Raw genomic sequence first — 13,436 nt, 5'->3', positions numbered from 1 at the left:
TTAAAATCTCTTAAAAGCGCGAGAAAGATAGTAGTGCAGTTACTCTGCGTTATTTGTGCATTGTCAGTTAGATCGATTGAGTATACGTATAATAAGTTAACGATTACTTTTCATTTTAAAAAACTGTACCTTTAGCTCTCGATTCCGTAGTATCTGATGTAATTTTGTAGAAACAACTAATATAATTGTATATTTGAGCTTTTGAATTGCCGCTTAGATTCTCTATTGATTAGAGTAGTTGTAGCGCGTCTAATATATTCATAGGTACGGTAGAACGCGGTCAACTCTTACTCTTTCTCTTTCCGGACAACCGCCGAAGCGTTCGGACGTTGCCAAATACTCTTAGTGTAATAGATCAGCAATTCATTAAAGACGATATAATTCTTAAGATATTGTGAGTGAGTTTATTTTACCTAGTTTCGTACACCTGCTTCCATACCTAAAGCATCAGTATCAAAAAATAAAACTTTTTTTCTTGATAACGTGTTCTATTATCTGATTTTTGAAGCTAAGCTTTAACTCGTCCATATTTATGATACAACAAGGAAGGGACAGTCGAGCGCACCGGCTCCTGAAACAATACCACCTTCGTCGGCTGACGACGGTTTCGTACGCAGAACGTGGCCGGCTTGGTTGTTCATCAGAATGTGATTTTTATCACTGAAAAATATAGTTTGATTATACATTATAGTATCCAATGATTTTAGTTATGTTTTCTAAATTTCGTTTTGTTTACTTACGCTAAAATAATACCATAAATTCCAAGCTCCGAGACGAAGTCTTGTAAGCTTACACTTTCGCTTCCAGCGCGAATCAAGTAATTTTTCTGCAGAGGGGGGTGAATCCTATCCATGAGTATCCAAGCAGTTCGTTCTTTCGAATTTCCCATAGCTTCTAAGCGTGTCTTTATTTCTTCGCCATAGACGTTATTACCGCCGCCCTCGCGCTGGGGTTTCAGAACATATTTCGCTGGATCCTTTATTGCCATAGCAACTGCTTTTTCTCCATCTTCATTCAGGTCCAGAGAATAAAGTCCTACGAATACTTCTCTGATTCTTGCAGCTTGATTTGATTCTGAGTAGAATCGTTCTAATACTCCCGGAACTGCCAATTGCTGCTGTACCTAAGAAAGAATGATTTAATTCAATGAGTGTCGATTTGGTCATAAAAACTATAGATGAATTGCTTTTTGACAATTTAAAATACCTTTTTAGTTCCTGCTAAATGATATTGTATTGATGGGCACTTGATGGCTCGAGATCTTTCCAGTAATAATCTCACCTCCCATTCTTTTTCAGAGGGATAAGCTTCCAACTCGTATCCAGAACGATAGTAAACTACAGCAACTTCAAATTCGCCTCTATAAAAATAAAAATTCGAAATTTACCATTTTACAAATTTACCCAATAAAAATATAATTTATAGACAAAACTTATTGTAAAAATAATTACACAAGTAATTCTTTGTTTGGCCCCAATTGTGCCTGAGTATGTAACTCTGTTAGAGTTCTCCTGATGATTTTGGTGTCTGGGCTTATTTCCTGTACCTTAAATTCGATTTTCCTTTGATCAGAAAAATTATAAGTTATCTCTTCAACCACAACTAATATCACAGCTCTGAAAATTAAAAATTTCAACATCAATATAGTATAACACAGTTATTATACTTTATTCGCAAAATTAGGCACTCACTTTTTGTTATTGTACACCTGCCACCCTGCTGCTAGACCAGTAGCAAAACCAGCTGCAGCATTGTTTGCTGGAATCTAAAAAATTTATAATCATGGCTTATTTAAATGTCAAAGAATGATATTCTATAAATCTACAAATCATGATATAGCGTACGTTTGATAATTTATCTGTGTGACCAAGCTCTGTTAAAACAAATCTAAAAAATACAAATTAATTAATTAACCAAATAGGTACATTAATTTTCCATTGATGTTTTATAATTTTTACTTGTGATATTTGGTGGTCTCTACGGCTAAAGCTGCAAAACTGGATGCAATCATATTTATTTCTACTTGCTTTATTTTGTTCCCTTCATCACTATGCAACATGTAATCTGATCTAATAAGACCAAGGCTTATATTCTGAAATTTCACAAATAATTTATTAATTCAAGCGATTCCCATTATCTAAATAGCTAACTAATTTACAATATGATAAAGGAATTACCTGAGCAAAACCCTCTGAATGAACAATTTCGTAGATATTAAAAAGTTTCGACGTAAAACTATCAACTTCGATTGTGCTAACGAAAAAAGGTATCATAAGAATTGCATTCGTAAATGAAACTTCTGTTTGAAAAATATAAGAAAATACCTTTTTAACGTATCTCTTAGAAATTCATAATCATGAGCTACCTTGTGCATAAGCTCATTTAACAAAGGTTGTACCTCTTTAACTACCTCAAATTCCTTCTTTGGATACATCGATGGCAACAACAAGAAAGGAGCGACTTGTACTTGGTCCAGGCTAAAATTATTCTTGGATCTCATGCTAGCTCCTGAAATCAATGCACATAAAAAATTAAATACAATATTGAAATATGTATTAAGAGTACTACAACATTCATTTGGTTATAACTACCATTCATGATCATCCAATCTTTGGTCTTTGAAACCAAGGCCTTTAACTCTGACTCTGGTAAGTTGATATCAACGCTTGGCTGAATTACGGATGAAGTCATAGTGGATATTTACAGAAACTCAAATACTATACAAAACTCAATAAACACTCTCTCTTTAAAAACTAAACTTATCACTTGTTGCAAGTAGTGGCCGCAAAAAATACTAATCAACACAGGTAGTGCACAATACCAACGTTGCAAGAGTATATGTCAATTGAAAATGCCCAAATTGCGCTTATAGAGCGTGACTCAGCTGTCCTTGAAATGATAAGTTAAATAGTAGTTACGCTTTTAAACGATACTCTTATCTTCTTTTGGAAAAGAAGGCACACCTGAGACGCGAGACTTAACATAGCCACATGTTTTCCTGATCAGACAGAGGTTTTTTATTTTTCTTTTGCACGTTTTGAACGGTGGGAAACCGTTCCGCGGCTTGACTAAGTCAATTCGCCGACCCTACTGCTTTTTAGTGTAGAGCAGGGATTACACCCTCTTGTCCGTGAGGGAATAATTGGGAGATTTTCTTGGAATTTCTTCTACAGAGGTTTTTTAGCATTTTAACGTCTAAAACACAGCTGATCACAAATGCCTATAAGTACTTAATTTGCGACCAATCATATAAGAGCGTCTTCTCCGGCTGCAAAAAGATATCGTCGCTCCGTACGAAGACTAGCACAGTTCAAATTTTCAAACGAAAAATAGCACAACTCACGATTTGCCGCGAAGAGTAGCACAGTTCGGAAATGCGGTTAAGAGTAGCACAACTCGCGACTTTATATTACTTAAAATGTGAGTATTTTACATTTTTATTGGGTTGATTTGTTGGTTAAGTTCATGAAAACCTTGGACAAACACAGACAAACCTCAAAATTTAAAAAGGTTTCGGAAATTTTAGGTTTCTAAAAAAAGTGAATAATTTAAAAATTGTTGTATTTGTAAAAACAATTTTAAATTCAGTAAAAAGTTGCAAATTGTGAATATTTAAAAATGTTCATTAGGGACAGTTTCGCAAAAATCGGGAAGTTTTTATAGAAATTCATTGTTTAAGTTGTGAGAAGGTTTGAGTTGTGCTAGTCCAGCGTGCGTGAAATGAGTTGTGCTACTTATGACGGGAAATTTGAACAGTGCTACTCTTCGTAGGGAGCGACGATATAACCTACAACATGACGATATGTCTATCTATTTTCAACAAGATGGAAAAACAAAGTTCATAAGCAGTGCTGTATTTTCAGAGTTTGTTTTATTTTTGCCAAAATAGATTTTTAGAAAAAACGTTAAGAGAAAAAAAAACGTTAATAACCTATAAGAATTGCTTGAACAGTAAGAAAACTGCTAGTTGTAATCCGAACTGCCGAATGTTTAACAACTTTATTCATTCAGCATATCTCTATAAAAAACATGCTAAAGATAAATATTTAATTTTTTGTAAATCCGATTAGCATGATTATTCGAATCGAATATTGAATTAACAAATTCAAATGTTCCCGCGTCAGGCTGTCGAACAAAACGCGCACATTTATAAGAATAAAACACTGACAAACAACCTCGTAAAAACAAAAACACCCCACCAAAGTTCCCGTTATTGCGTACAATCATATACGCGGAGAAAAAAAACGTTGAGGCTACTCTCAAAACTTCAATATAGAGTCTACTTGACGACTCGGTAAAGAAAATCCTGCGCGGTAGACACTCATCGAATGCGCAGAAGGGCCCAAACTCGTCTAGCCCCGCCTACCGCCACTGCTGCGCTTCCCCCACTTTTCTCGCTCGGAAATTTTGTGCTGTGCGAGTCTATTGGCAATTCAACGATAATACCGCAGCGCAAAAAAGCCAATGTTAATTTCCATAAGGTGGTGAGTTTTCAAAGCTGAGGCCAACCCGATTTTAGTGTACATTATATACATACATATATTAAAATCGGGTGTTGCTCAGCTTCGAAAACTCGCCACTTTATGGAAATTAGCATGGGCTTTTTGGCGCTGCGGTATCGTTGAATTGCCAATTCTCGCACATTTCTTTTACTCCAGTGGATCCTACTGAAGTCGCCTCGGTAGATTCAACATTTTTTTTTCTCCTCGTACTGGATGACGTGATCGAAAGAATCCCTTAATTTTTGCCTAAAAAACAATTCGAACCCATGACACTGTGCGCATGCGCCCTCGCAATCCGCGCAAACACCGGCAGCACTACCTCCGTCTTCCGTTTGGTGTCGCCAACAGTCCACGCGACGCGACTACGGCTCTCTCCTCGCCGCCATCCATTCCGCGATCCACACCGACTCGTCCGGTTTCGTCGTGGCACATGCGCCCGCGTCAACAAGCTCCTCTCCGCGGCCAGCACTAGCTCCTCCAGGTAACCGCATCGTCAAGCCTCGCCTCAAGACAAACTCCCGAGCGAAACTCCGCTCCGTGAAAGTCGACAAGGGAGAAGCTTTCGTCTTCGGGCAGTAGCGCAGCGCGCGGCATCACCACGGCGGGCAAGAAAAAGCGACGCGGCTCGCCGCGAGATCGCGACCGCGACGACGACGACTACCGCGAGCGGGACTATCGCCGGTCTTCCAAGTCGTCCTCGAGCCGCGACCGCGAGGATCGAAGCAGCCGAGGCAAATCCAGCTCGAACCAGCAGCAACACTCGGACAGTGAGTCGTCGCAGCAGCAGCAGGACGCGATGGGCGACTACAGCAACGTAGGCCCACCACAGGACTCGGCCTTGGCCCAGAGCTCTGCCTTCGCTGTCGCGCTTCAGAGAGCCAAACAGGTATTTAACATCGTATTCTCTAGCTTATCTCGGCCCTTGGGCGTTCGATACATCATAATCGGTCTCGGATCCCTGGGAAATATGTAGGCGTATCTATACCAACGGGAATGAGAGAGAGAAAGAACGACATGAGTGTCCCGGAGAGGGAGAGCGTGCGCGCGATGCCGACGCGGCGAGAGAATGGCCGCGATTTCTGCTCTCGGACTTGACTTTTCTCGCCGATGTCGGCTCCGGGTGATACTCCTTTCTCCGAATCAGTCACTGGTGGATTGATGCCTGTGTAATTTGATGTTTGCCCAACTCAACGCCAAATATACCCTATCATGTGTCCCACGTGGGACCTGCTGCTGTGTTTTCCTTTTTTTTCGTATTTCGGCGCAAACGTGTATAATCGTCTCCTGTCAAAGCTTTTAACTATTGCTGCCCTTTCGGTGGCTCTGGAGCAGAGCACTGTTCAGATAAATTGGTTTTTTTATTCTAATACACTGTAGTTCTAGGATCAAGCAACCGAGAGATTTTGAGTAACTTGGAGCGGCTTGACTAATATTTGTTGTTTACTGTTAGGAAGTATGTTTCTATTCTCAGAGTTATTAAAGAGATATATTATAGTAGAATCAATATACAATTTTAATTCTTTATCATACATCATAAAAAGAATTTTATTTTTTGTTGGTATATGTAATATTTGTTTCATTCGCTTGATTATCTCTTAGAACAAGTTATACATAGTCTTGATAGATTTATATTCAAGTTTGAGATGATTAACATAAAATGCCAATGATGCTAAATAGATACAGATTTTTTGACAGAAAACAATAAATAATTATGACTACATGCTGCTACAAATTTCTCAATAGTGTTTTGATTCAGATAAACTTCATGATTATTGGTACTATCAATGTAACAATTGATTCATCCATATATATATATATATGACAATCCTAATACATAAAATTGTTTAAATTTTGCATCGTAATGACATAATATGATTCCCGATATCATACAGATTTATTATTCCATGTATAATGATTATTAATATTTTAATCTAAGAAAATAATCTAATATTTACTTGCAATATAATACATTGAAATATATCTATGTCTACACATGTATGTATATGTTTTCATATTGGTATAAATAATATATTGATGATGATGACGACGACCATAATAATATTATTAATGAGAGTATGTTGATAAATTATGTATTATAAATCATAAAAATATGCAATGTTACATATATAGTGATTTAGCAATGATAGGTACCCAAAGACAAAACGAGAAACATCTCGTTCAAACATTATGCGATTGTGACTTTCATTCCAGATTGCAGCTAAAATTAATCCTCAAGGCTCACAATCAAATCCAGAACAACCAAAGAAGCGTTCATTGGAAGATGTCTCAGGTAAAGATTGAATAAATTATAAGAAAAATTTGGTCCTCTGTTTATTTCAACTTTGTTGCTTCAAGGAATTATATAAAAAAAATATATATCCCACTGTTATATATTTATCTACTGTAATATATTTAATTTTCTAGGATAGCCTATGCTTAAATTACTTTTTTTATATTTTAACATTTATATTCTTCTCTTGCTTATCAAGTTATTTATGTTATATACAAGTGACTATAACGCTAATGTTTCATTATACTTTTGCTATGAATTTGATCCTTTACATGTTTAATGCACAATTTATTATTTCTTTCCAACCTGTTGTATTTGAAAAATCGTCCATTTTCGGTATCCCCATATTGTATTGAATTCTAGAACCTGAACCAAAGAAGCTTGCATCCATTATGCCTGATCCATTATTAAGTCTTCGTGGAAATTCATCTGCTGCTGATCAACCAGTTTCTGCTGCAGCCTTAGGAGGTATTTGCAATGAAGATATCAGAGTCCCCGACAAAATGGTTGGATTAAGTAAGTCTAAATTACTCCTAAGTATTGCACTTTAAAAATCAAATACATATCGTATAATGCAGTTATGGCTTTCTCATGAAAAAATTTCATTGATTTGAAAAATGATATGTAAAAAGTTTTTAAGGTCAGTAACTACTGAAATGAAACTTTTTGTTTAACAAATTAAAAAGTTGTTTTTAATTTAGATTAAACAAAGACTCTTAATCTAACCATCCGTACAAATTACAATTTTTAACAGTGTTTTTCTTTATCAAACAAAAAATGTAATTTAGTAGTAACTTTCCTTGAAAAAGTGTAAGTAAAATTATTAATTTTTGTTACATTATTTTTTCTAGTAATTGGCAGAGGAGGAGAACAGATAACAAGATTACAAAGTGAAACTGGATGTAAAATACAAATGGCTGCTGAAAGTGGAGGCATGCCAGAGCGTACTTGCACGCTAACCGGCTCCCGAGATGCTGTCAAGTAACTTACTTTTTATGTTTAATATTGACTATAAACTTTATTCAGTCATATGTGCAATGCTATACTATTACGTTGATTTAGAAAAAATATTTAACACATTTTTATCAGTGTTTATTTGAGTTTAATAATTTATTGGCTTTAAAAGATATTACATTCAAGAAGTTCTTGTAATATTTCCGTATAACTCAATGCTCTGAAAATCATGATAGAAATCTAAGTGAAATTTACTTCGCTTCGGTATACTCATATTGCTTCTTTAAGTTTATTGTATTTTTACACACAACATATTGATTCAACATATCACTCATACAAGTTCTGTAGATTCGTTAAAATATTACCTAAATAGTATTTTAATATTGCAAAACGCTCAGCTACGTTCTTATTGCATAGAGTAAATCTGTATAAAAATTTGATGGGGTTAAATGACTATGATTAATATTTTGAAAATTGAAGGGGAGGTGATAGTATCCCAGTGGTTATATTTAAACATTGAAATAGCTTTTTTTGTAAAAATGTTTTCTGCATCATAGACATAACTTAGATGAATGCTGGAGTGATAAAGTTAAAAAAATATAGATTGTAAAACAGCCATCTGCACCTGCAAAACAGTGTGTCCGTTAAAAGGCTTTGGACCTAAACGGGTAGTGGATTGAAAGTAAAAATATGATAGATACACAAAATTCACAGAGGTAAAACGTTTTGAGTGAATAATATAATTTTCAAATTGATATCATAATTTTTTTATAAAATACATAAATATAAACATACATAATAATGTCCAATTATATTTATTGTGTTCTTATATGTATGATTTATTTGTAAAAATATATGTGAACAATGTTAATTTAGCATATACAATATGTATCAACGAAATTTTAAATTTACATTCTCAACAAAAATTATTGGCCCTGGATGTGAGTACAGAAGGCCTCTGATATATTTATTTAAATCCTTTTGACAATTTGATTTGACAATGATTGCATTTACTAATAGCCTTTTACTTTCACTAGGGTTTGGAGAGGGAAGTAAGAGTATATATGAGTGAAAAATTTGGATGAAGAAAGTAATAGATAGAAAAATGCATGGGGACGTATTTTTCGCTACTGGAGGATAATCGATATGTTTTTGTCTGTTTGGAACAGCTCATCGTAACACCGATGATAATCATTATTTTCACATAGGGAAAAATTAATTATTCTATGATTGAAACTATTGAATTTATTTCTATAATTGATCAAATATACAAACATAATATTGATTTACCAGTTATTCATTATTGCACTATAAAAAAAGATAAAAATACTGTATAGGAATGTATTTATATTGATTTAATTTCATTTACTTTATGCGACCTATAATAAAATTGCATTAGGCTAACCAAAATGTATTGAAAGCCTATTTTGTCAACAAGTACTTAGTTTTTCTTGTAACCGTTTGTTTCAGTCGAGCAAAGGAACTTGTTCAATCGATTGTCAATCAAAGGGTAAAACCAGGAGAAGACTTGATACCAGGTGCCAATCCACCATACCCAGGTCCAGCATCATCGGCATCAAGCTCTGTTACTGCATCTATACTAGCTGGACATCCAGGATTTGTGGAAATCATGATTCCCGGACCCAAAGTTGGCCTCATCATTGGAAAAGGAGGTGAAACTATTAAACAGCTCCAGGAGAAATCTGGTGCAAAAATGGTAGTCATACAAGATGGTCCAGGTCAAGAGCAAGAAAAGCCATTAAGGTAATATACTTTTTCGTAATCTACATTAACGTTTTTCACCAAATCAGAGTAACATAACGTAAAAAATATAAATGTATCATTACAGAATTACTGGAGATCCACAAAAAGTGGAGCATGCAAAACAATTAGTTTACGAACTAATCGCCGAAAAAGAAATGCAATTGTACAATAGAGGTACAAGGAACTTTTCCAGTAATAATAGCTTTAGTCAAGATGGAAATTCAGAGTCTGGAGAGGTAGTTCGCAGTTATAACATCGTATATTTTTAAAGAATATAATAATATCACTCATTGTATAACAATCTTTTCATTTTTTTAGGATCGACGAGGTAACGGAGTCACTGGACGACCTAGCGAATATGGAAGTTGGGAAGGAAACCGTCCAGCAGGAGAAGGAAAAGTTGAATTCAGTTATCCAGTTCCTTCCAACAAATGTGGTATAATTATAGGAAAAGGTACATATAAATACAATTACGACAGTTAAATTTTAGCTGAAGCAAACATTTGACGCAGAAAACTAATATTACATCTTGAACAGGTGGAGTTACGATTAAAGAAATTAATCAACAAACCGGTGCCCACTGTGAATTAGATCGACGAAATCCAGGCACCGATACCGACAAGTTCTTCACAATCCGAGGTACGCCCGAACAAGTGGAGCATGCCAAGAGAGTATTTGCCGAGAAATTAGGAGGTGGCATGGTACGCATTAGTATTTTCTCAATATATTATTCATTTGACAGAATTTTTAGTAAAAATGTTTCTTGCTTACTTTATTATTTAGGGCTCAAGTAGCAACGGTTATCCAACTGGCAGGCCTAATGAGTACGGAGGTTGGGACGTCAATAGGCAGGGTAACAAAGTTGAAGTTACGTATCCTGTTCCTACTAATAAATGCGGTATCATTATTGGAAAAGGTAAAAATTTACTAGAATTTTAAACAGTAACGTAAAAAAATGTGATTTTGATATTTATTTAATTATGCAATTATTATTCCTTCATTTACAGGTGGCGAAACTATTAAGCAAATCAATCAACAAACCGGTGCGCATTGTGAATTGGATCGACGAAACCCTGGTACTGAAACAGAAAAGTTCTTTACCATTAAGGGAACACCAGAGCAAGTAGAACATGCGCAGAGAATATTCAGTGAAAAGTTGGGTAATAACGGCATGGTGAGTACCGATTATTAACAATACACACAAAAAATATTATTAAATTATTTCGATTATTAAAAAAAAAGTACTGATTGAAAAGAAAGGATATCTCCTACGGCGTATCATACAATGTTCGTATATGATATAATTTTCTAAATTACGTATATTTTGCAGACTCCAGCCAGTAGTTTAGGCTATGGTGCACAAAGCGCGATGGGATATAATGCATCGTGGAACGCGGCACCAGGTTATCAAGCATGGCCAGGTCAAACAGCGACTGCTGACCCGAACGCTGCAGGTCAAGCTGTGCAAATTGACCCGAACACCGGCCAGCCCGATTACAGCGCTCAATGGGCCGAATACTATCGATCGATGGGTCTGCACCGAGAAGCTGAAATGATTGAACAACAGGCCAAGCAAAACGCTAGCAAGAACCCAGACATGAGTCAACAAGGTAAATTTCTCAAAATCTTTATAAGTCAGAATTACTGTGCACAGATAATCATTTAATGGGTATACATTTGTAGGTGGGCAAACACCAGGAAATCCAACATCAAGCTCTGCAGCCCAGCCACAGCAACAAGCTCAACAACAACAACAACAACCGCAACAGCAGCAGCAGCAACAACAAAATTCTCAGCAGAATGGTAGTCAAGCAGACTATAGTGCACAATGGGCTGAATACTATAGAAGCATAGGAAAAATCAAAGAAGCCGAGGCTATCGAAGCTCAAATGAAGAGTGGAAAAGTAAGTATTCAGTAATTTTCTCCTTTGTCAGTTTGAAAAAAAACCATACCATAACTTTAAATTGTTTTTCATTGTAGTCGAGCAGTGGCGGAGGTGGTGGCATGCCAAACAGCCAAATGTCACAGCAGCAACAACAGATGCCAAACTCTATGTCGAATCCAGGTGGTGCGCCGGGTGGAGGGGGTGGTGGAGGCGGACCCGGAGGTGCGCCAAATGCCTTTCCTCAAGCTTATGGCGGCTATCCAGGAATGAACCCTGCCTCAGCGGGCGGCTATTACACGCCCGGCGCCCAGGGTGGTGGACAACCCGGTCAGCAAAATCCCGCATTCCCTGCAGGCGGATACCAAAATTACCAGTATCCACAGACGAGCTCCGACAACTGAAATCTCCGCATGACCGACTAATACAGTAAGTCTGACTTTTTTGACAAATTTCTTATCGCGCCTTCACTTTGTATAGAGATGGTGTACTGTTTCTTGGGACTTCAAGAATTATTTGTGTATATTTTGTCTAAACTTTGTCCATTCAAATTATTCAAGATTTTACTTTCTTCATAGTTAATTATTTATTATTATTTGCCTATATGTTGTTTGTTTTCTTTTTTATTTATTTATTAATTTTACTTTTTGCATCAATAATAAAAAGTACCCATTTACTTAACAAAGTTGAAAGCGAATTGGTGAGATGATTTGGAGTAATACAGAATTATTATATATTTTTGTATTACTACTTATTAACTCTGCATATTTTTATTATATGATAAAATCATTGGTGTAAAAATAAGATATCTTTAAAAATATTACCGTAAAACCATGACATATATTGTATGTACCAGCTCATTTCAGGAAAAATAAACAATAAGGATGGGTTTTCTATGATATAATAATACTATGTGATATGTGTGTAATAATTTTTTAAACATACTTAAATTTTATGGTATAATCATGTCTTATTAATATATGTATCTATATCTAAATATAATATTACACCTTTGAAATAATTAACGACCCATATCTCTGAATGATAATATTTTTACAATAATCCTTTATTTATTTCCATACAGATTACAGATAGATTTCCAGAGGAATGTTTTAATACCTGCAGTACTCTCATATAAATATATACATATAAATATAAATATACATGTATACATATGTGTATATATCTATACGTGCGAAAAATGGTAACACGTTTGACTATTGTTTGACGAAAAAAAATGAAATGAAGCCTGACAAATCGTTATAAGTATCTGTTTTTCGCCCTAATTATGATAGGAAAAGTTCATAGAATATTTTCTTTTTTACACATTGTAGGATATACATTGTTTTAGTTATTAAGTGATGTAAGAAACAACTTTGAACCAACTTTAGGACTATAAAATCGAACGAAAAAAAAAACACTTTTTCATCTTAGCATAGTAGAATATTATGTTTTATTTCTTAAACGCATATGTGTATGTATTTCTATCCAATTATAACTTTAGCAATGTCAAACACAAGTCCTGCAGGTAGAAGAGCTCAACCCGGGATATGTGCACGAACAGCCAGGTTCCAATTTCTTGAGAATCGTGTACATGGTTTGTACATCAAATCAAATCAATCAATTAAGATTTTTTTTAAAGTACTGTATGTACGTAAACTCAGTTAGATTTCTATTGAAAATTCAATTTTTATGATCAATGTTATTATTATAAGTGATTACCTTGGTCACTTAATTTCACATCTTTAAATGTAAGGCAAAAAGCTTACGTCTTCTGTATTGGCAATACTAATGTTACTCTGTACATTTTCTTATTGTAATTAAAAAATAATTGTCAAATCCACGTTGTATGAACATTCGAAAATATAAAACAATTTTGCGTGAAAAATAAGAATATTACTACTTCCCATCAGTATGTTTGAGGATTTTAGGTGAATTTTATATTCTTCATTCAAAACAAAACTTGAACTTTCAGATTTCAAAATGAATATTTTTATTAGCTGAACCTTTGCAATAAAAAAGAAAACATGAATTCAAATGTAA

At 35.1% G+C, this 13,436-nt stretch overlaps 2 protein-coding genes across 11 annotated transcripts; one reads left to right on the top strand and one right to left on the bottom strand.

Annotated features, from left to right (window-relative positions):
- Positions 1-378: 378 nt before the first annotated feature.
- Positions 379-4,275, bottom strand: LOC100119189 (glutathione synthetase). Of its 9 annotated transcripts, none has more exons than XM_016982524.3 (12): positions 4,176-4,260; positions 2,964-3,206; positions 2,592-2,884; positions 2,325-2,508; positions 2,178-2,253; positions 1,959-2,092; positions 1,845-1,887; positions 1,692-1,765; positions 1,452-1,616; positions 1,207-1,360; positions 741-1,123; positions 379-660 (listed from the first exon to the last, which is right to left on the bottom strand). In XM_016982524.3, the coding sequence occupies exons 3-12, from the start codon at positions 2,689-2,691 to the stop codon at positions 531-533; spliced, it is 1,443 nt and encodes a 480-aa protein (XP_016838013.1). In that variant the 5' UTR covers positions 2,692-2,884; positions 2,964-3,206; positions 4,176-4,260; the 3' UTR covers positions 379-530. The 9 variants fall into 9 exon arrangements, with proteins under 9 accessions (XP_016838013.1, XP_032452381.1, XP_032452380.1 ...); XM_032596490.1 differs by having other exon boundaries at positions 2,592-2,889; positions 4,176-4,237; XM_032596489.1 differs by having other exon boundaries at positions 2,592-3,206; positions 4,200-4,275.
- A 566-nt stretch (positions 4,276-4,841) lies between these two features.
- On the top strand, positions 4,842-13,281 carry LOC100119227 (far upstream element-binding protein 3). 2 transcript variants are annotated; one of them, XM_003425167.5, is made up of 14 exons: positions 4,842-5,388; positions 6,714-6,792; positions 7,156-7,260; positions 7,644-7,773; positions 9,217-9,510; positions 9,596-9,746; positions 9,829-9,964; positions 10,048-10,211; positions 10,294-10,426; positions 10,518-10,684; positions 10,841-11,120; positions 11,194-11,414; positions 11,492-11,822; positions 12,478-13,281. In XM_003425167.5, exons 1-13 carry the CDS (start codon positions 5,299-5,301, stop codon positions 11,795-11,797), a joined length of 2,256 nt encoding a protein of 751 aa, XP_003425215.1. In that variant the 5' UTR covers positions 4,842-5,298; the 3' UTR covers positions 11,798-11,822; positions 12,478-13,281. The 2 variants fall into 2 exon arrangements, with proteins under 2 accessions (XP_003425215.1, XP_001603038.2); XM_001602988.6 differs by having other exon boundaries at positions 7,156-7,308.
- Positions 13,282-13,436: the final 155 nt, after the last annotated feature.

The sequence above is a fragment of the Nasonia vitripennis genome, chromosome 2 (genome assembly GCF_009193385.2).
Source record: "Nasonia vitripennis strain AsymCx chromosome 2, Nvit_psr_1.1, whole genome shotgun sequence".
Taxonomy (NCBI): Eukaryota; Metazoa; Arthropoda; class Insecta; order Hymenoptera; family Pteromalidae; genus Nasonia; species Nasonia vitripennis.
This window is presented reverse-complemented; position numbering and strand designations above follow the sequence as displayed.

Excerpts from the sequence above, each read along its gene's own strand:
- LOC100119227 (XM_001602988.6), top strand. The coding sequence starts at position 5,299 with ATGGGCGACTACAGCAACGTAGGCCCACCACAGGACTCGGCCTTGGCC. Across the intron at positions 6,793-7,155 it reads TTCATTGGAAGATGTCTCAG|AACCTGAACCAAAGAAGCTT; the intron begins GTAAAGATTGAA and ends ATTGAATTCTAG. Across the intron at positions 10,427-10,517 it reads CGGTATCATTATTGGAAAAG|GTGGCGAAACTATTAAGCAA; the intron begins GTAAAAATTTAC and ends CTTCATTTACAG.
- LOC100119189 (XM_032596489.1), bottom strand. The coding sequence starts at position 2,691 with ATGACTTCATCCGTAATTCAGCCAAGCGTTGATATCAACTTACCAGAG. Across the intron at positions 1,888-1,958 it reads GAGACCACCAAATATCACAA|ATTTGTTTTAACAGAGCTTG; the intron begins GTAAAAATTATA and ends TGTATTTTTTAG. Across the intron at positions 1,361-1,451 it reads CCAAACAAAGAATTACTTGT|AGGCGAATTTGAAGTTGCTG; the intron begins GTAATTATTTTT and ends TTATTTTTATAG.